Source organism: Trachemys scripta, chromosome 7 (assembly GCF_013100865.1).
Source record: "Trachemys scripta elegans isolate TJP31775 chromosome 7, CAS_Tse_1.0, whole genome shotgun sequence".
Taxonomy (NCBI): Eukaryota; Metazoa; Chordata; order Testudines; family Emydidae; genus Trachemys; species Trachemys scripta.
Window position 1 is genome coordinate 43,870,823 of NC_048304.1, and position 22,396 is coordinate 43,893,218.

Below are 22,396 nucleotides of genomic sequence, written 5' to 3' on the forward strand. Positions count from 1 at the left end.
CGGGAAATGCCTCCCTCCCCCCCGCACTTTGCAACTTGCCCACCTAAGCTCTTAATTAAAAACCAGCGCCCTCTACAAACCACAGAGCTGTCCGGACAGTTCTTGGAGATGAGTGTCCTGTCAATGGAAGCAAGAGATACAGCACAACCACAGGCACTGAGTGGGCAGGTATCAGGCATAGGTAGCTGTTCCCAGATCTGCCAGTGCACCTCATTCCAGCCTGGACTCAAATCCCTGCCATTCTGGACCTGGGACACCACACGGCTCTGCCAACCTAATCCCAGGGACCCTCAATCCTGACCTGCAGCAGAGCTAGTCCAGTTTTCTGCCACCCTTGACTGAGAACTACGTAAAACTGCATGCTGATGGAACGTAACTAGGTAGCAGAATGAAAAGAGTGACGTATTGATGGCTTTGTTTTGCCTTGTACACTTATACCCACATCAGATTGTGAACCCAGAAGTAAAAGACTGGTGTTGTCACTCACTTCTCCACCAAGGCACCATGTAGCCCTCTGCCCCAAACTTTGGGGGTCATTTTTGCAGCCACATTTGCTGATTCATGCACCTGAGTTACTGTGAGTGGGTCGCTGAAAAACTAAGAGGCAACCAATCCCAGAGGATGGCATGTGCGCCATGCTCTGAATACAGGGTTGCATTATCACCATGTGCAGCGCAACCTAGAGTTCTGCAGCTGCTGGGGCTGAACTTGAATGGTTCAAAGCCTACAGTGTAAACAAGAAGTGAGGGACACTAGCCAAGAACAGATAGCATGGCTGTGCTTGATTTAGGTGTCAATCCTGTAAATGACTCTGCACTGGCAGACCTTTGGGGGCCATGCAGAGTCACATGGGGCTCAGGGATCCCAACCCCGGTGGTTATTTATTTGAATGCTGTTAAAGTACTGTAATAAGCCATAGACAGTAATTTACAAGCAGTGACTGACTCAGTAAGTTTATAGAACTACACACTTTACCCGTTGAACTGATCCAGCGGGACAGGAAGGCTCGAAACCACAAACACCACAGCTCTCAACTGAACCCTGAGCGGGGAGGAGAAAAAACACACATCTCACTTTCTCTGTCCATTACAGACCTGCTTGCAACACGAGGTGGTGAGCCCACCCTGCCCAACATCCAAGCCTGTTAATAATCCTGATTTGCTTTCACAGGCTGCAGCGCATTGTAGCACTACACAGACTGCACATCTGAATGGGTGTTGGGCGCTTTATTATTTACCAGAGCCTAAGCACTCACCCTAAGCTCAACGGAGAGGAAATCATCACAGCGGGACCCCAGGTTCGGGGGCTCCAACAGCTGATCAATGCCATAGGCAATGCCCCCATCAAACTCCATGTGCCTCTGGACAATCTTGGCATTGCCATTGTCCACCAAGAGCTCCCCCTGCAAGGAAGGAAGAGAACGATTGGCTCAGATCTAAAGCATCTGCCAGGTCTTATAAGCAGTGCAGAGAGGCTGAAATGCAGCTCCCAGCTCGCACAAAGCACAGGCACTCAGGGCTTTTTGTGGGGAACCAAGCCAGGTGCAATTCATTCCCTAATGTGGGCAGGCTGCCCTCCGCAAGGTATTAAATCCCTGGAAGTGCTGATCCTCCGTGTTGGTCTATTTGGGCCCTGCCTGTGGTCCACCAGAGATGGACACATTGCCGGGCCACTCTACCCATTCCCATGGTGCCTGTGCAAATCCACCCTGGGGCTTAAGTTTGGAGAGCCTCGCACAGATCTGTATGGAATTCATCCTCAACGATTAAATCCCACATTCCATGCACATGCTCTGTCCTGAGTATTTGGGATGGGGCGGGGGGTGGGAGGGTGGGAGAGAAGCGGGCATAAAATTTTAATTGCTAAGTAAAAAAAAAACAACCATCACTTTCTCAGACCTAGAGCACATGTAATGTATTAGGGTCCAATCGACCTCCCGAAGTAGGCAACCGAAAGAATCCCACTGGCCTGCAGGACTTTAAACAAGAATTTTTTTTCTTGCACTTACATTTGTTCCTCAGATGGGAGATTCTGTGCATCTACCGCAACTAAACACCCTGTGTGAGAGTATGATTGCACCCATTTTGAGTAATGGGAAGCAGACACAGAGTGTGGTTAAGAGATCTGATCATGGCTACACACAGCAAGTCGGCAGCAGAGCCAAGATTAAGAGGAAGTAAAAAAATGTATTTTATTTTCTACAAAAAATATTAATTGAAAATATTCATAGATTTTTGGGAGGTTTCAGCTGTTGAAAAACAACATCAATTTTTCTATAAAAACTTGAACAAAATTGATGAAAATGGATATTTTCTTGCAAAATTTCCATTTTGACAAAAACACATTTTTGGTTGAGAAAAAATGTTGACAATTTTTTTTGACTGGAGCTAATTAAGAGCCAGAATCGTTGGCTCCCGGTTCCTCTTGTCTAATTATTACGCCCCTTGCCTTTGAGAAACAACGTGTCGATAAATGCTTCCCATAAGCCCAAAAGAGGCGAAACCCAGCAGTGAAACTTTTACAAGAGCTGGAAAAACTTATTCATCAGAAACCAAGATCCCAAAGATTCATAGAATTTAAGGCCAGAAAAGATCATTCTATCATCTATTCTGACCTCGTGTACACAGAGGCTAGATCGCCTGTCGCTGACTAAATCATGCCTTCCAGAAAGCATCCAGTATTGATCTGGGGACATCAGGGGATGGAGAATTCATCGTTCCCCTTGTGAGTTTGTTGCAGTGATTAATTATCCTCACTATTACAAAACTGTGCCTTATATCTAATTTAAATAGGTCTGGCTTCAGTGTCCAGCCACTGGTTCTTGTTATGCCTTTCCCTAACAAGATTAAAAGCTCTTTAGTGCTCATATTTTTCTCCCCATGGAGACAGTTATACACTGTAATCAAGTCAACTCTATGACTTCCTGTGCGTAAACTAAACAGATTGAGTTCTTTAGGTCTCCCAGTGCGAGGCATTTTCTTCAGTCCTTGGATCATTTTTGTTGCTCTTCTCTGCACCTTCTCTAATTTTTCAACATTCTTTACAAAATATGGACACCAGAACTGGATGCAGTAGGCCAGCATCCGTCTTGCCAATGCCAAATACAGAGGAAAAAAGTCATCTCCCTATTCCAGCTTGCTACTCTCCTGTTTATACATCCAAGTATGCCACAGCATCACACTGGGGGCTCATGTTGAGTTGTTTGTCTGCTATGAACCCCCAACCCTTGTCAGAGTCACTGCTTTCCAGGATCCAGTCTGCCATTCTATAGGTATGGCCTGCATTCCTTAGTCCTAGATTTATGACCTTACATTTGGCTGTATTAAAATGCATTTTATTTAAATGGGCTCAAGCTTACTAAGTGATCCAATTCACTCTGTATATGACTGTGTCATCAGCATTATTTACCACCTCACCAGTCGTGTCAGCTGCACAGGTTATCAGCAGTGATACTTCACTCATGAAAACATTCAGTAGCATTAGGCCTAGTTCTGATGCTTGTTGAACTCTACTAGAAAGACCCCAATTTGAGATTCCCCATTGAGCTGCCCCTGAGCCAGGTGCATTGGCTGCTGCAGAAGTCACAGAGGTCATGGAAAGTCACTGAATACATGACCTCTGTGACAAACTCGCAGTCTAATTAATGGGGTCATCCTGCTTGCCCTTTCGAATATTAGCAAAACATTAGCATCCTTCCAATCTTCTGTAATTTCTTTGGTATTCCAAGATTCATTAAAAATTAACATCAATGGGCCAGAGATCTCTACAGTCAACTCTTTTAGGATTCTAAGGTGCAAGTTATCCCAGCCTTCTGATTTAAAAATGTTTATTGCTAGTAGATGCTGTTTAACATCCTCCTTAGATCCTAACAGACTCAACAGTGCTTCACCCTCACATTATATGACTACTTTATTCTGCTTCTTTCCAAATACAAAAGAGAAATATTAATTGAACACTTTTTGCTTTTTCTGTGTCATTAACAATTTTACCCTCTTTATCGAGTAATCAGCCTATACTATAGTTAGGTTTTTTTTATTCCTAATATACTTAAACTCCTTCTTATTCTCCTTGGTTCTGCCAGCCATGGATTTTTCCTTAATATCTTTAGCTTCCCTTTTACAAATTTTCTATACTTCACAACTTCTAATTTATACTAATTGTTATCTAAGTCACCTTTTTTCCATTTGTTTTATATTTTTTTTTATTTCTAACTGCTGCCTTCATTTCCCCACTAACCCAAGCTGCACTTTTAACCAAAATTGTCTTCTTTCTTGATTGAGCAATTGTGGCTTTTTGGCCCTCTCTTCTTAAAGCACTCCCTATTTTCATTTACATTTTTCTGTCTACATTTAGCTCACCATTACCTGTTCTGTATAAAACAGCATTAACTCTCCAAGGTTTTTGAAACATCTGCTTAATAAAAAATATCCCTTCTGCTACCCCTAGTACATTGCAGTTGCTTGAGCACACACACATGCACTGTACAGAGTTTCTACTCACCATTCAATTACAACCCACATGAATAACTGTGTGGGTCTTTGCTTCCCTCTAGTGGCTAAGCTAGGTAAAGAGGTTTATAAGTGTGTTACTGTCTACCAGTCAGAAGAACTGATCCTTTAGCTCAGAAAGTTGACACTCATGCTTTTAGATGAGGAGAACCCAAGTTCAATTCTTGCAGGTGACCCTTTCTGTAGGAGCAATCACAACTCAACTGCTTCTATATATCATTTCCACAAAAATATAAAACCAAGATTCTGTTACTTACGACGTTGCTTTTGCTGCAGCTGAATGAGATGGTGGATCCATGCATGGTCCTTACAGAAGCAATGTGTGGCAGGTTACCAGCTACAACCTGAAGACAGATAGAAGTAACATGAGGGATGAGGGCAGGCAAACTAAAGATTTATATGTGTGTCAGAAAAGATTCCCCTTTGAAAACACAATTCCAGCCACTACCCTGAGCAGAGCATTATGAAAACACAGGTGCATATGGATAGAATAATAATACCTAGCTCTTATACCTAATTGTCAACAGTAGATCTCAAATTACTTTACAATGGGGAAACTGAGGCACAGAGGTGAAGTCATTTGCCCAAGGTCACCCAACAGGCCACCAACCCACTGGCAGAGCTGGGAATAGAATGCAGGTCCTCTGAGTCCCAGTCCAGTGCTCTAGCCACTAAGCAAACTGATTCCCTGCTGGATCTACTTAAATATTATTGGTTTGGATTTGGACCCTTCAGTGGTTAGTAAGTGGCTCACAAACCAGCCCTCATTTCCTTCAGCTGTATTTGTTATCCTGAAGTATTTGGTCAAATAGCTCAGAGGAATAATTTTCACACTACAGGCTGTTTGCAAACCTCACTTTGCCTATTTGTGTCATGACTGTTTATGACGTTGATGCCAAAGTCACACGGGATTTGTTTCTGCTACCTGGCTGGATGACACACATTTTTAAAAACAGGGGAACTTTTTTGGGGGGAGGGAGAAGGGGGGAGGGTATGAATCCATGCAGCTTTTAGGATTCACAGGCATTTTCCTGGCCAGTGAGGAATGAGGTCACTCATTGTGATGAGCTGAATTCGGCACCTTCTAAATGAAAATGTGTGTGAATACCCTAGTACGGGTCTCTCTTTCCTATAGAGGAGCCTGTGCTTCTTTTGAGATGTTCAGCCTATGCAGGCTCAGCTGCACTTAACTGGCTTACACCTGCTGGGGACCTCTCAGCTGCTTTTGAGCTGGGAATTAACCCTTGTTATCCCAGGCTATTGGCTTGTTTGGCAGGAACTCCTCCTAGGGACTCCTGAGTGGGTTTCAGAGTCCCCTCCCAGGGGTGCCAAAATACCTGTGCCTCCCATCACACTGACACGGCAATCAGTGATGCACTATCTAGACCATGATAAGTACTTGGCTGATTTAAAAAAAAATTCAGGTGGCTTGAGCCTTTTACCTTTGTGTCCCTAATCATGTGCATTTTGAGATAGGCTGCCAGCTTGTCCCTGTGGTCTTTACTGTACAACCACGTTTGCATCTTCTCAGGCAGGGCATTAAATACAGCATCAGTAGGCCACAGCATGGTGAAGGGTCTGTGAGCAGAGTTGTTAACCAGAGACAGCAGTTCTGCTTCCTGTCCAGAGACACAAGACAACATGGAAACAACAAATACATGCTGTGTGTGCATGAAGGAGCCACATAGCCCAGAACTAGACAGTATTCCTAGAGAATTCAAACCATTTACCCTCAGTAGTTTGCTGTAGATTTTGTAGCCATATGCTTCTGCCACCTCAGTGATGCTTTGCTAGAAAAATAATAAAAATTAAACAAAACCATTACAAAACGTGAGAACTTGTTTCACTTACTAGAGTTCCTAATAAATGAGCAAATTCAGGCAATTCTCAGAGCCAAGAGTTTGCATTTGCTGACTCTGAGCAGTGCTATGACAGGCTGATTGAACAAGGCGGCTGTTAATTTCTGCCCTGGAGCAGTGATTTAATATAGGTAAATACAGTGGGTCTGAGTAACTCATTCTACCCATTTGGGCAGACACTGGTACAGGTCAATATTAACTCCCATAATTCTAGATGAGAAAGTCTCCTAGTTCTTAAGAGAATGTCTGCATTTCAAAAGTAATTGCCCGGGCATTACCTTACACAGGGTGCCATGTCTGAACATAATATGGCCCAGAATGCAATGGGTTACTAAAGTGATACATAAAGAGTGTTCCCCCAGCATGATAGCAAATACTAAATGCAGATCCCTGAGTTAGCTGATGGACAAAGCTGACTGAATCATCCCTGGTGTAACTCCATTAACTTCAGTGCCATTACACCAGGCTTGACTTTGGCCCAATGTGTTAGAATTTGATAACAAAGGGACTGCTCTGCCAACCAATGGCGATATGACTTTTTGACTGCTCCTCTCTGACATACTGTATGGAGAGCTGGATGTTTAAAACCAGCAATGTAGGACATTAAAGCCCAGTGAAGACCGTCCCAAGTATGCAAGAGAGGCTTTAGTTAACCTGCTTTGAGTCAGACAGTGTGATCTTTACCTAGTGATGTAAAAGGCAATCTGGGCACACCTTTACCTGTCAGGTTTGTCCTATCACCGGCCTGCATGGATAGATCCTAGCTTCCTCACCCCCCACATGCACCATGAGCACAGCTGGCTCCACAATGTAACCTCTTTATGCTTAAACCACCCCATGTGCTACTGATAAATGGAATTCCTAAAGTACAGTAACCTTGTGCCTAAGAAATATGTAGCAGTGTTACGCATTCGCTACACTACCATTCATTCTGGGGTTGGGGAAAACTCTCAGGGTGATGATCACTCATTAAAATGGTATTGTTTCACACGTACCTGCGCTAAACGGGAAGAAACGTTCTGACTCTGCAAATCAGCTGGGATTAAAATCTTGTCAATGATATGGATCACCCCATTCTTGCCAACAATGTCACTGGTGATGATCGTTGCTTCCTCATTTAGATGCACACTATTCTGCGGAAGAAGGGACACAATACAGTGAATGCAGATTTCCAGTGAGATGTGACCTCCCCCTATAGACCACGCTATAGCTCATCTGCAGAATGCTTTGGGATCCTTCTAGATGAAAGGTGCTAGCTCACAGGTGTTTTTAGTAAAAGTCATGGACAGGTCATGGGCAATAAACAAAAATTCACAGCCTGTGACCTGTCCATGACTTTTACTAAAAAAAACCTGTGATTAAATCTTGGGGGAGGGAGGGGGGAGGGCTCTGGGCAGGAGAACCAGGGGCCACCACTGCCCAGAGCCATGGACTGCGGCTACTCTAGCTGCCCCTGGACCGCTGCTGGGGGCCACTGGAGCAGCGGCTGGTGTAGCTGTCCCAGGGCCTACCTGAGCAGCCGGCCCCAGGGTCAGCCACACTGGCCCCTGTAGAAGTCACAGAGGTCATGGAAAGTCACAGAATCCATGACAGACACGGAGCCCTAATCATGACGGACAACTACCTCTTTCACCACAATCCTTATTTTGTGTCCTGACAAAGCTGTGATGGACTCGTGCGTCTCCAGTTCGCTGGCCAGCAGTTTCCGACAACTCACTATGTGATAGCGAAGCAAATCTTTGATGAGGCTTTTGTTCGTCCATTCACTGAACTGAAAGGAGGAAATTGGAAATATGACAGACTATCATGTCATGACATTTCTGGAAGTGATTAATTGAGCCAATGACTAAAATGACAGAGAATATTATGAGTTTTTTGCTCTACCAACCCTTAACCATCATTCCTTGCTGAAAGCCAAGTCCCGATCCAATACACGTAAAATGGATCACAGGTAGCTGAATTATGGGGTTATATTCCAAAGAGGCTCCAAGTGACTTCAGATGATGGGAGTGAGCGGAAAGTTCAAGTCACTGGCTCAAGGAGAAAAAAGCAACTTTGGCCCCAAACTGTCAGCATCCAGGATTGGCCACATTCTGAACAGAGTGGGGGGGCCAAACCAAAACCCCAGGCTTACTTTGAGGAGATCCAGATCTGGGTTTTTCACAGGTCCCTTTCCCTGTAATGGACTAGAACCCCAATGTCTGAACATCCCTGACCTTTGGGACCATTTGTTTCTGAACTTCGAGGCTTGTGGACAGGGCCCCATGTCCACCCCACTGCAGTGCAGCAGAATGCAAATTAAACAGAAACAAACCAAAACCAACCCAACAAAAAGAACCAATAAAGGGGTTTATTGAAAGAAATACGAAAACAAATACCATGGGATATTAAATTCCATTTATTTTCCTGTGCCCCAAAATTTTTGCAGGTCTGGAGATATTTGTATTAACAATGCAGAACTGCACAGTACCAGTTGTCAGGGTGAAGCTGAAGGTTTGGCACCTGCTGGACATTTTGATTGTCCTCGTTAGGTTTCAGAATTAACACTCTTGGACATGAAAGGGGATGCAGTTCACCACCCTCAGAGCTATCGCTCCATGCTGTCTGCAGATTCAAGTAGACATCAGTGTCTCTGTTTATACACAGCTCATGTTTTTAAAGGTTTTCTTAGTAACCACAAAAGCTAGAAAATTAATTAATTTTTCAATGAAAACTTATATTCTGGAACACAAAAATGAAGTGAGGGGTGGATTCCTCTACCCCAGAATTGGGGTCATGTGTAGTTCTAAAGCTAGTGGTATTGTGATGCCAGAACAGGAGAGAATCCAGCCTGGCTGGCAAGATGGTTAGTGCACCTCCTAGTGGAGGGTTCTGTTATAGCAGAGGCCACATTACAAGCATACTATTGGCTTGAATAGGAGCACAGACTGAGGAAGAACTCAATGAGCACCTCGGGATTTGAATACAGTTAAAAAGTTGGGGTGTTTTTGACCCCTTGAATCAACTAAATAGAATCTAAGGAAACAGAAGTTTGTCTGAGAGGAAATCACAGCCTGACCACATCAAATAACTGACAAAGCTAGGGAGTCAGAGAAGGGGACCGAAAGGAGAGACTGCTTACCGTTGTACTGTTTTGTATTAAATCCGCATGTGGAACAAAGATGGTGAAAGGCCCCTCTCCACTTAACTCCTTGATTTTGAAGGCCTAAAGCACAGAGTGAGCACCAGAAACAAAAACAAAGCAAAACAGAAACCAAACACAATTCTCATTAGCTGGAGTTTTTCAGGAAAACACCTGGCAATTTTTATATTTTTAGACAATAATTACTGTTTGCCACCAACCAGTAACTGCTTAAAGAACTCGGATGCTGCTTCGCTTCTCAGGAGCTCCTAAAATAAATCAGAACAGCTAATGTTAATGGTGAGTTTCTCTATAAATCTCTTGGGGTTTGATGCAAAGAAAACCCTTCCCATCAGCTCGCTAAACTGACCTTGCCACTGACCTCCAGGGTGCACTCTCTACCCCATAGAGACTCAGGTCCTTTGACTACACTTGTTTTTCTAGTATTTCCCACCCTTGCTACAGCCAGGGTTTTGATAAGGGTTAGACAGCACAGTGGTTAAAATGCTGGTAGACAACCTGCACTGGGACCCACTCTGCATTAGCCTGTTTGTGCCAGCAGCATGGATATCTCCAACTACAGCGACCAAGTGACACACAAGACTTAAGTAGGGCACATTGTCCCGTCATAACAACTATAATTAATACTAGGCGTTAACACAGCACACGTGTAAAGAGCTCTTCCCCCATAGATCTAATATAGGCACCACTGTTGAAACAGAGAGGTTCAGTGACTTGCCCAAAGTCACACAATGAGTCGGGGCAGAGCTGGGAATAGAACTCAGGCCTCTCTGACATCCAGTCTGGTGACATGCTCCTTGACTGTGTTGAGCCCCTACCCTTCGCACTAGTGATGCTCTCCCAGTTCCACCAGCCCGAAGAACCAGATGTCACTCCTGAAAAACACTCTTTATTTGTCCCCTGAACACATTGGTGCTGGAAGTCACCACCCATGGAACCCCCAAGTGCCACTTTCACAGGGACACTTTTCAGAGTGCAGCTGCATTTCATTGCTGTCTTCCTGGGCACGGTTCCTCTTGTTTCAGCTTTCTCCTGGTTAGTAGGGACGCCTGGCCAGGATTAAATGCATTTCTAACCTTTCTGGGTCTTTCATACATTTCCCAGTCCCTCAGCTGAATTTTCAAATGTTTCCAGATCACAAGAGTTCAGTATCCTGCTTATTTCCTGGTGTGCTGCTTCAGAAGAGGAAGTAGTTCACCCAGACTAGTGCCCGTTCAAACACAATCCTAACTGAATGCACTTTACCTACCTGATACACACTGCCTCTGCAAGTGAACCCATCTCCAACTTGGCCCCAACCACAGGAGCAGTTTCGAGTCCCAGGTCCAGTGTACTTGCAGACACCAAATCGACTACAGCCTCCATTATTCTGACAGGAAAAATAAGAGCATCCCAATTAGTCGCACAGCTAGTGGTCTGAAAGTTATCTACCAGTTAGCAGTGGAACGACCACTTCTTCATGCCTGCTCCTGACTCAAGGTAACCTCTGACATTGTGTTTTGCCCCCTAGTGCCATGCACTCCCGTTGAAAAAGTCGGTTACTCACCTTTGTAACTGTTGTTCTTCGAGATGTGTTGCTCATATTGATTCCAATTAGGTGTGTGCGCGCCGCGTGCACGATCGTCGGAGAAATTTTCTACTCTAGCAACACCCGGTGGGTCGGCTGTGGAGCCCCCTGGAGTGGCGCCTTCATGGCACTGGATATATACCCCAGCCGACCCAGCACCCCCTCAGTTCCTTCTTGCCGGCTACTCCGACAGTGGGGAAAGGGGGCGGGTTTGGAATGGATATGAGCAACACATCTCGAAGAACAACAGTTACAAAGGTGAGTAACCGTCTTTTCTTCTTCGAGTGCTTGCTCATATCGATTCCAATTAGGTGACTCCCAAGCCTTACCTAGGTGGTGGGGTCGGAGTGAGACATTGCTGTGTGCAAAACCGTTGATCCGAATGCAGCATCGTCTCTGGATTGCTGTACCAGCGCATAGTGCGCGGCGAATGTGTGGACTGACGACCAAACTGCAGCTCTACAAATGTCCTGGATCGGGACTTGAGCCAGGAAGGCAGTCGAGGAGGCCTGGGCCCTCGTGGAGTGAGTGGTGAGGCGCGGCGTCGGGACGCCGGCCAGGTCGTAGCAAGCACGAATACAGGACGTGATCCAAGAGGACAGGCACTGTGAGGAGACCAGTGAGCCTTTCATCCGGTCGGCCTCTGCAACAAAGAGTTGTGTCGTCTTCCTAAACGGCTTTGTACGGTCAATATAGAAAGCCAGGGCCCTGTGTACGTCCAAGGAATGCAAACGCTGGTCTTGGCGAGTAGCGTGTGGCTTAGGATGGAAGGCCGGGAGAAATATATCCTGGTTCACGTGAAAAGGTGAGACTACCTTGGGAAGAAAGGCAGGGTGGGGGCGAAGCTGCACCTTGTCCTTATGGAAAACAATGTATGGGGGCTCGGATGTAAGCGCCCTGAGTTCAGAAACGCGCCTTGCTGAGGTGATGGCTACAAGGAAGGCTGTCTTCTAGGGTAGGTACAGGAGTGAACAGGTAGCCAATGGCTCGAACAGAGGCCCTGTGAGCTTGGAGAGAACCAGGTTGAGATCCCACGTCGGAACAGGCTGGCGTTGCTGTGGGTACAGTCGGTCTAAGCCCTTGAGGAATCTAATGACCATTGGGTTAGAGAAGACCGAGGAAGCGAGTTCTCCTGGGTGGAACGTCGAAATAGCGGCCAGGTGAACCCTGACTGAAGATATCGCCAAGCCCTGCCGTTTTAGGGATAGGAGATATTCAAGTATAAGAGGAATAGGCGCCTGCAAGGGGGGCGTGGCTTGCTGCTCGCACCAACAAGAGAACCGTTTCCACTTGGCTAAGTAAGTGGTCCGTGTAGAGGGCTTTCTACTTCCCAGCAGAATCTGTTGGACGGAATGTGAGCATTGCCGCTCTGTCCGATTCAGCCATGGAGCATCCACGCTGTGAGGTGGAGCGATTGCAGGTCGGGGTAACATAGTTGGCCGTGGTCCTGAGAGATGAGATCTGGACACAAGGGAAGTGTGATCGGTGTTTGAACTGATAGCTCCAAGAGTGTGGTGTACCAGTGCTGCCTTGGCCAAGCTGGAGCGACTAGAATTACCCATGCTTGGTCTCTGCGTAGCTTGAGCAGTACCCTGTGGACCAGTGGAAGTGAAGGGAAAGCACAGAACAGGTGGTCTTTCCAGGTTAGAAGGAACGCGTCCAACAGAGAGCCCAGAGCTTGCCCTTGTAGGGAGCAGAACGCGTGGCACTTCCTGTTGGCTCGAGATGCAAACAGGTCGACCTGGGGAAATCCCCCCTCTGGAAGACGGAATAGATGATGTCCGGGCGAACTGACCACTCCTGTCTCTGGAAGGACCTGCTTAGACGGTCCGCTAGCGTGTTCTGGACTCCAGGAAGGAATGATGCCATGACATGTATCGAGTGGGTGATGCAGAAGTCCCACAGGCGAATGGCCTCTTGGCATAGAAACGACGAGCGGGCTTCTCCTTGCTTGTTGATGTAAAACATGGCCGTGGTGTTGTCGGTGAGGACTAACACGCAACGGCCCTGTAGGAGACTGAGAAATGCCTGGCATGCCAGGCGCACCGCCATCAGCTCTCGAACATTGATGTGCAGGGCTAGTTGGGGTGCGGTCCACATTCCCTGGGTATGGTGCTCCCTAAGGTGAGCACCCCAACCTAGAGATGAGGCGTCCGTAACCAGGTGCAGGGAGGGATGAGGGGCGTGGAACGGCACTCCTGCGCAAACCGCCTTGCGGTCCAGCCACCAGGTGAGAGAGGTCAGGACCGAGGTCGGGATCGTGACCACCATGTTTAGGCTGTGTTGACGAGGGCGGTATGTTGACGATATCCAGGCCTGCAGTGGGCGAAGTCGAAGTCTGGCGTGTCTGGTTACATAAGTACAAGAGGCCATGTGACCCAATAGGGCAAGACATGTCCTTATTGTGGTAATTGGAAAGGCCCTGAGCCCTCGAATGATGCTTGTGACGGTATGAAAGCGATTGTCTGGTAGAATAGCTCAGGCACGTCTGGAGTCTAGGACTGCCCCAATAAATTCTATCCTCTGGGTTGGCTCTAGAGTGGACTTCTCTTTGTTGAGTAGAATGCCCAACTCGTGGAATGTTTGTACTATTATGTGGACGTGAGCTTGAACTTGCTCTCTGGTGCGGTCGCGTACCAGCCAGTCGTCTAAGTACGGGAACACCTGTATCCCTTGTCGACGAAGGTATGCTGCCACAACAGCCATACATTTTGTGAACACTCTCGGAGCCGTGGACAAGCCGAAGGGAAGGACTGCAAATTGGAAATGCACCTTGTTTACCACAAATCGAAGGAAGCGCCTGTGAGGGGGATAGATCGTTATATGAAAATATGCGTCCTTCATGTCGAGGGCGGCGAACCAGTCTCCAGGGATGGGATAATGGTCCCCAATGAGACCATGCGGAACTTCAACTTTACTATGAATTTGTTGAGTCCGCGTAAGTCTAAAATGGTTTGCCGACCCCCTTTTGACTTGGGGATCAGGAAGTAGCGGGAATAAAACCCCCTGCCCCTTAACTCTGGCGGAACCTCCTCTATGGCCCCAATAGAGAGGAGCCCAGAAACCTCCTGTGTAAGGAGATGCTTGTGAGAAGGGTCCCTGAAGAGGGACGGGGAGGGGAACAAAGAAAATTGGAGAGCGTATCCCCTCTCCACCGTGTGAAGGACCCAACGGTCTGAGGTTATAAGGGACCAAGCACGGTGGAAACGGGAGAGGCGATCCCGAAAGGAGGGAGCTGGATCCTGGGTAGTGGCTGGGGTGCCGTCCTCGACCGCACCGTCAAAAGTTTTGCCTGGGGCCTGAAGGTGGCCTAGGCGGCCCCTGGTTCTGACCGGGTTGAGGGCCGGTCGACCTTCGTCTACCACCTCGGCCCCGCCTTCTGGCGAAGTCCTGTCTCGGATGAGGCGGGGGAGGGTAGAACCTTTGAGGCTGGGGCCTAAAGGGTCTGCGCTGGGGCCCTGGGACATGCATCCCCAGGGAGCGCATGATCATTCTCGAGTCCTTGAGGCTCTGCAGCTGAGAGTCCGTCTTCTCCGAGAACAGCCCGTGGCCCTCAAAGGGTAAATCCTGCAGGGTCTGCTGCAGTTCCGGAGGCAAGCCCGAGACCTGGAGCCAGGAGACTCGCCACATGGCGATACCTGAGGCCAGCGTCCTGGCGGCCGAGTCCGCTATGTCCAAGGAGGCTTGTAAGGAGGTCCTCGCCACCTTCTTACCCTCCTCCACTAAGGCCCCGAACTCTTCCCTTGAGTCCTGGGGAACCAACTCTTTAAATTTCCCCATAGAGTTCCATGAATTAAAGCTGTAGCGGCTCAAGAGCGCCTGCTGGTTTGCCGCTCTGAGTTGCAGCCCTCCCACTGAATACACCTTACCCCCGAACAAATCGAAGCGCTTAGTGTCCTTCGATTTGGGCGCTGCGGCTTGCTGGCCGTGACACGCTCTTGCGTTCACGGATGACACCACTAGTGAATACTGTGGGGGATAAGTACGTAGGTACTCAGAGTCCTTGGAAGGGACGAAGTACTTCCTTTCCACCCCTCTGGCTGTGGGTGGAATAGAGGCAGGAGTTTGCCATATTATAGTGGCATTAGCCTGAATCGTCCGAATCAGAGGTAATGCCACCCTGGATGGGGCATCAGCAGAGAGGATGCTCACCACCGGGTCCTGCACCTCTACTATCTCCTCCGCCTGGAGATCCATATTACGCGCCACCCTACGTAATAGTCCTGGTGGGCACGAAGATCTATTGGGGGTGGGCCTGAGGCTGTTGTGCCCGCCACCGCCTCATCTGGGGAACATGAGGAGGATGCCTCAGGTGGCAAGGGGTCTAATGGAGGGTCCTGCTCTAAGGGTCTCTGAAGCGGAGCATCGCCTGCCCCTGGGTCCAGGGCCTCAGGTGGTGTTGGCACGGAGCCTCCATGCCCCCTGGGGGAGGACGGAAGATGGTGGCCTCTGGGACCCTGGGCTCAGAGCGTGCCAAGCGAGAGGCTGATGGTGGAGCCCCCTGCGCCTGGTGATACGCCCACGGGGTCCAGAACGACCAGTGCGTAGGTCCCTGCGCAGGGTCCTCCGCCACCTCCTGCCAGTGGCCCAAGTCAGCCGCAGCAGCCTGACCCTGAGGAGGGTATGCCGATCTCGAGGCCCCATCGGAGGAGCGAGACGCTTATCTTGAGGGCCAAGGCGGTGCCGAACGCGTCGGAATCGGCTCAGGATGATATGGTGCCGATCGGTGCCTGTACCCAGGTGATCAGTCCCTGTGCGGTGCCGGTGAGCGGTACCGGGATCGGTGCCGGTGGCCATGTCGGTGCCAAGATCTGGATCTGGACCTAGACGACGACGACCGCGAGTAGACATGGTACTGGGAGCGGCCGCTCGAACTGGAGCGGCGCTCGTACCGGTGCCAAGAACTACGTCTTGAGTCCGATCGGTACCGATGTTCGTGACGGTGCCGAGACGTAGACCGGTGCCGTGAAGATGATCTTGGGCGCGAGTATGACCGGTGCCGAGGCGATAGTCGGCGCCGGGACTGCGAGCGGCGTCGGGACCTGCTCCGAGACCTGGAGCAGTGCCGTGAGTCCACGTCCTGAGACGGCGGGAGTACCAGGGCAGGCTTGCCCCTGGATTGCACTGCGTGAGGAGCCGACGGTGCTGGTGGTTGGGACAGCGCCGGCTCCGTGAGAGCAATAAGGTCTCTCGCCGTCGCGAAGGTCTCTGGAGTGGACGGAAGACAAGGCTCCACTGCCGACCGAGGTGGTGATCCAGTCCGCACCGGACTCAACGGCCGCGGTGCCGGAGTCGACGGTGTAGCAGACACTTGCTTCTGGCGCTCTAAAGGAGGACGCGGCTCTACCCTTGGCACCGGGGGAGCCGGCATCTGCAGTACAGCAGACTCCTGCGCCTTGCGGGATTTCTTGTGTCCCAGAGACAGGGAACGGCGCCGAGGGCCCTGTGGCGGGCACGGTGCCGAAGGAGGCCAGTGCCGTGAGGCCTTGTCCGATTCTGCCCGTGGTGCAGTACTGCTCGGTGCCGCAGGGGCGCTGTGCACCGAGGCGCTCGGTGCCGGGGCTGGGCGCACCGAAGGAGGATCCGGGCTAAGTGCCGCGTCCATGAGGAGCTGCCTAAGCCTAAAGTCCCGCTCCTTTTTGGTTCTCGGTCTGAAGGCCTTACAGATCTTGCACTTATCTGTCTGATGGGACTCTCCTAGACACTTCAGACACGAGTCGTGCGGATCACTCGTAGGCATAGGCTTAGCACAGGACGCGCATGGCTTAAAGCCAGGAGCCTTGGGCATGAGCCCGGCTATGCGCCGGGGGAAAAAGGGGGGAGAACAACCCCCTTAACCCCCGCTAACTATTTACAACTACTAAAACCAAAGATGAATAACTATCTAAAACTATACAACAACTATGACTACATCTATCTACAGAATTAACAGGATAAGCTAGGGAGAGTGGAGAACAGCTATGCCGTGCTCCACAGTTCCAATGACCGTCAGGGGCGGTAAGAAGGAACTGAGGGGGCGCTGGGTCGGCTGGGGTATATATCCAGCGCCATGAAGGCGCCACTCCAGGGGGCTCCACAGCCGACCCACCGGGTATTGCTAGGGTAGAAAATTTCTCCGACGATCGTGCACGTGGCGCGCGCACACCTAATTGGAATCGATATGAGCAAGCACTCTAAGAACAACTCAATATTTTATTAGTCTTTTTTCCTCAAGTTTTCTTCCACCAAGCTGGCAAACACTGCTCTGAGACAGATAACTACATCAGGCCCAACAGAGGAAAAGCCATTCAAATAAGACAGCTCCAAAGGATTTAGTGATGAAGAAAAATAATGGTTTACAGTGGCTTTTCAGCTGAAGTAAAGTAATGAAATAGCATAGCAGGTATTTGTTTTAAGCTTTCTACATGGGGCGCTTAGTCGTTGTCATAAACATACAGCTAAGGGTAGCATAAAATCCCTCCTTACCTGTAAAGGGTTAAGAAGTTCAGATAACCTGGTTGGCACCTGACCAAAAGGACCAATAAGGAGAGAAGATACTTTCAAATCTGTGGGGGAAGGTTTTTGGTTTTGGGTTCCTTTGTTCCCGCGGAGTCAGCAAGGAACCAGGGCAGGAAAACTTCATCTCCCTAAGCCATATCTGAACTAAGCATCTAATATTGCAGAAATAGTAAGTACACCTCTACCCCGATATAATGCGACCTGATATAACACGAATTCGGATATAACGCAGTAAAACAGTGCTCTGGGGCTGGGGAGGGGAGAGGCGGGTGGAGCTGCGCACCCCGGTGGATCAAAGCAAGTTCGATATAACACGGTTTCACCTATAACACGGTAAGACTTTTTGGCTCCCGAGGACAGCATTATGTCGAGGTAGAGCTGTAATAGCAAAGAAATACGTTAGAGTATCTTTTGTTTTAGCTTGTGAATTTTCCCTGTGCTAAGAGGGAGGTTTATCCCTTTTTTTGTAACTTTAAAGTTTTGCCTAGAGGGGAAATCCTCTGTGGTTGGAATCTTTTTGTTACCCTGTAAAGTTATCTTCTATCCTGATTTTACAGAGGTGATTCTTTTACCTTTTCTTTAATTAAAATTCTTCTTTTAAGAATCTGATTGTTTTTCAGTGTCCTAAAGACCAGGGGGGTTGATCTGTGCTCACTTTGTAACCAATTGGTTAGGATATTATTCTCAAGCCTCCCCAGGAAAGGAGGTGTAGGGACTCGGGGGGATATCTTGGGGGAGGTAGGGCTCCAAGTGGCCCTCCCTGAACGTTTGTTTAAATCACTTGGTGGTGGCAGCGATACTAAGGGCAAGGAAGGAATTTGTGTCTTGGGGAAGTTTTTAACCTAAGCAGGTAAAAAATAAGCTTAGGGGGTCTTTCATGCGGGTCCCCACATCTGTACCCTAGAGTGGGGTGGGAACCCTGAGAGTCGTCTAAGAACAAGACTTGGAAAGCCTAGACTGCATGAAACCGCAGTTCCGCTCGGTTCAGCCCTTCCGCTTTCTGAGGTAGATATATGGAGTACCAGAGAGACAAGGTTGGGGAGGTAATATGGAGTACCATACACTTAACTGTGGGTTGTGTGAGACTAGACTTCTTTCCCAGCCTTCTCTAAAAGCTCAGTCCATATGTTATGTGGAGCCTAAACTCTCCCCTCCCTTGGGTTTGGTTTTATTAAAAAATAAATTAAAAAGAAGTTCAAATGAAACTTTCTCCTGAGGTTTGGCAGCTCCTATGATTCCTCTCTCAGGACTGCTCAGAGCACACACTAGATCAGAGGTGAGCAAACTACGGCCCGCAGGCCACATCCGGCTCACAGGACCCTGGAGCTCCTGGCCCAGGAGGCTAGCCCCGGCCCCTCCCCTGCTAGTCCCCCTTCCCCGCAGCCTCAGCTCACTCCGCCGCAATGCTCTGGGCGGCGAGTTCTGACCCAGTGCTCTGTGCTGCACGGCAGTGGTGGTGTGGCTGGCTCCAGCCAGGCGGTGCGGCTGTAGCACCGCCAGCTACCGGTGCTCCAGGCAGCGCGGTAAGGGGACGGGGAGCGGGGTGGATAGAGGGCAGGGGAGTTTGGGGATGGGTGGGCAGGGGTCAGGGTGGTCAGAGAACAGGGAATAGCGGGTTGAATGGGGGGAGGGATTCCGGGGGGCAGTCAGGAATGAGAGGAGGGGTTGGATGGGGCGGCGGGGGGGCAGTCAGGGGCAGTCGTTCCGGGGGCAGTCAGGGGACAGGGAGAAGGGGTGGTTGTATGGGGCAGGGGTCCCCGGGGGGGCAGTCAGGAATGAGAGGGTGGGTTGGATGGGGCAGCGGGGGGCAATCAAGGGCAGCGGTTCCCGGGACAGTCACGGGAGAGGGAGAAGGGGTGGTTGGATGGGGCAGGGATCCCAGGGGAGCTGTCAGGAATGAGAGGAGGGGTTGGCTGGGGCAGCGGGGGGCAGTCAAGGGCAGCGGTTCCTGGGACAGTCACGGGAGAGGGAGAAGGGGTGGTTGGATGGGGCAGGGATCCCAGGGGGGCTGTCAGGAATGAGAGGAGGGGTTGGCTGGGGCAGCGGGGGGCAGTCAGGGGCAGGGGCCCCGGGGGGGCCACCAGGGAACAGGGGGGTTTGGATGGGGCAGGAGTCCCCAAGGGGGGGGGCAGATAGGGAGTGGGGGCTGGGCCACGACCCCCTCCCCTAACCGTCCCTCCATACTATTTCCAAAACCCGATGCGGCCCTCAGGCCAAAAAGTTTGCCTGCCCCTGCACTAGATCATGTCTCCCCAGTGCCTTTCTGACTTTCCTTATATGTGGCTGGGTTAATGAGCCACCTGCACAGATAATTCAACAAAAGCTCATTTAACCGTCTTCCAGCAGAATCAACACCTGTGTGGAGTGTGTCAGACAAAAACTGCCAGCCTATTATAGAGGATTAGAGCAGAACTAGTTGAACATGAAAGAGGCAAGTTTCTCCACCAATGTGTCTCAAACTGACACACAGTTCCACCTCCAGGAGCAAGAAGGGAGCTTGCTCTCTCTGTTGAGGCTGCTAATAAAAGTGCCAGTTTCATGCAAGTTGTGATGCTGTTTGTTTTACTCTGGACCATGGAAACTTACATGTACTAGAAATTGGATCAACATTAGCAACCCATTCCACTGGCCAAGAAGCTTGTCTAGTAGAAAGGAAGCAATGAATCAGAGAAGTGCAGTAGGGCATTAGTGTGCTTAACATGACAAGTTAGCTCATTCTGAACTGCTGCGTGCTGAATAACTTTTGAATAACTCTGCCTATTAATGGTTTGCATGAAGGGAAGCTTAAGGGTTTAGTCCTTTGACAGTAGTAAGAGGAAAATGCAGACAAACCTCACTGCAAAGGTTGATGGGGATACATTGTTTCACACCATCTCCACTGTAGCCAGGAAGACAGTTACAAGCAACCTGTGGAAGGAAAAACAAAGCTATTTTGTGGAGCTAAAAACAATAATGAAAATGTACAGTAGTCAAGCAGAACAAAGGGGTGAGAAGAGAGAGAGCATATTTCACCTCATAGTTTAAGGGTGCACTCTGTTCATTCTTTAATAACCAGGTCCTGATTATTAAGAAATCACCTAAGAAAATTCCCCAGCCTTTGGCCAACAGACTTTATATAGGCCAATATGCAATTAACAGCTCTCAGACAGGGAGCCCCCTCTAGTTATCAGTTAGTTACAAGTAGATCCTTCTATATGAAAGGGAAGAAATGTAAAATTTTAGTAAAAAAGATTCACAAGGGAAAGATTACCAATAACCCCAACGGAAAATGACGAACTCGTCTGAGAAAAAGATTTGCTTACCAGATTTGGGCCTGTTTTAGTGCACTCTGCATAGCTGTGGCAATACCCATTGTGCTCTAGACAGCCATCGATTTCTGCATCAAGAAAGTAGATCCATGTTAACACAGCAGAAACCCAAAGTGGGAGGTGACCAGTGAGTGAAAAACATGACAGAGGAATAGCAAACAGAGCTCCCTTCAGCTGGAGATACAGTCGCACTGCAGCAACTCATCACACCAGCAACCATGAGAGTTCAGTGATGGGGAAACCACAAAAAGTTCCATTCATCACATCCTCTTGGTCTTGAAAATGTGGTTTAGGGCATAAGGTGGGGAACAAGGAACTCCTGAGTTCTAATCCAAGGTTTGACCTCGACTTGCCACGTGACTTGTCTGTGTGTCTCAGTCTCCCCTACTATAAAATAGAGCAATAATCCTTACAAGTCTGTAAAGTGGTATCTAGTTGTGCAGTGACATAAGTGCTGACTAGCAGCATTAACATCTTGCTTTTATAACTTTCTCAAATTGTGATGCTCCTAAAGATAAGTGGATCTTTGGCATAAGGGTCTGGCTCACCATATCAGCATGATTTCACCTCCCTGCAAAGTACTGCTGTCAAAACGTGGATCAGAGCACTCACTCACCCTGGCACAGGGTCCCATCTCCAGCATAGCCTTCCTTACAAGTGCAGGTATTCTCTCCAGCAGAGACGTTAGTACACGTTGCATATATGGAGCAACCGCCATTATCAATCGCACATGGATTTATTTCTGTGACCAAAAAACAACAAAGGAAAAGATTTAGTGGGATACATATGGAGTATGGTATATCCAAGCCCAATGGATGACACTGGAAAGATGGTGTTTTGCAAGTAATGAACTTCATGCAATTTTCCTCAGGCTCAGAGAAAGAAGATATTGCTTCTAAGAGCTAAAGCTTTATTTCTGGGCTTTAAAGTGTCTCTTATTTCCTTGTTGTAACAAAGGAAATGTTGTAACATGTAACAAATATTAAACCATTTTCAATCAAAGATTGTTTTTGATGAAGCAAAAGCTCTTTTATAGACACAGATGACTAATAAAGATGCTACTGAGGCTGATGCTGAAGATGAGCTATCAAATTAATTGGTATAAGAATTTGATTAGCTAACAACTGATTGCGCTGAAGTACTTGCTGTGTGAATAGCTACAAACTATGCCAGAAAAAAAGCAGCATGCCTGATTAAAATAAAGCTTTTTGGTCTGTACAACTAATCTGGTGAGATCAATACCAAAGGCGAGCTATTACATTCACTGGCACTGTAACTTGATTAGCTTGGAATTTATTGCTTAAAGTGCCTAGTCTTTGCATAATTACAAATTATGTCAGAAAAAGCAATGTGATTCTGTTAGAATATTGTACTTTAAATCGTTTTGTTCTTTATATCTAGCAGATTTCAACCCCATGGTGTCTTGAGTTGTGCGTTTGTTTTTTTTGGGGAGGGTGGCAGGGGTGGGGAAGGGGGGGGGGGAGAAGGTTAATAAATGTGTTTGTCCTAGAGAG

At 48.5% G+C, this 22,396-nt stretch overlaps 1 protein-coding gene across 3 annotated transcripts in view; it reads right to left on the reverse strand.

Annotated features, from left to right (window-relative positions):
• The window catches only part of STAB1 (stabilin 1), a 120,231-nt gene that overhangs the window by 17,311 nt on the left and 80,524 nt on the right, over window positions 1–22,396 (reverse strand). For 2 of the 3 annotated variants that reach the window (XM_034775031.1, XM_034775030.1), the window contains 13 exons: window positions 21,499–21,624; window positions 20,877–20,950; window positions 20,407–20,481; window positions 10,759–10,878; window positions 9,710–9,757; window positions 9,489–9,572; window positions 7,992–8,138; window positions 7,363–7,500; window positions 6,239–6,298; window positions 5,951–6,127; window positions 4,766–4,852; window positions 1,256–1,402; window positions 976–1,041 (listed from right to left, as the gene is read on the reverse strand). In XM_034775031.1, the coding sequence (XP_034630922.1) occupies window positions 976–1,041; window positions 1,256–1,402; window positions 4,766–4,852; window positions 5,951–6,127; window positions 6,239–6,298; window positions 7,363–7,500; window positions 7,992–8,138; window positions 9,489–9,572; window positions 9,710–9,757; window positions 10,759–10,878; window positions 20,407–20,481; window positions 20,877–20,950; window positions 21,499–21,624 (1,349 nt within the window). Of the gene's footprint in view, window positions 1–975; window positions 1,042–1,255; window positions 1,403–4,765; window positions 4,853–5,950; window positions 6,299–7,362; window positions 7,501–7,991; window positions 8,139–9,488; window positions 9,573–9,709; window positions 9,758–10,758; window positions 10,879–20,406; window positions 20,482–20,876; window positions 20,951–21,498; window positions 21,625–22,396 lie in introns of all 3 variants that reach the window. The other variant, XM_034775029.1, reaches the window with a different exon arrangement.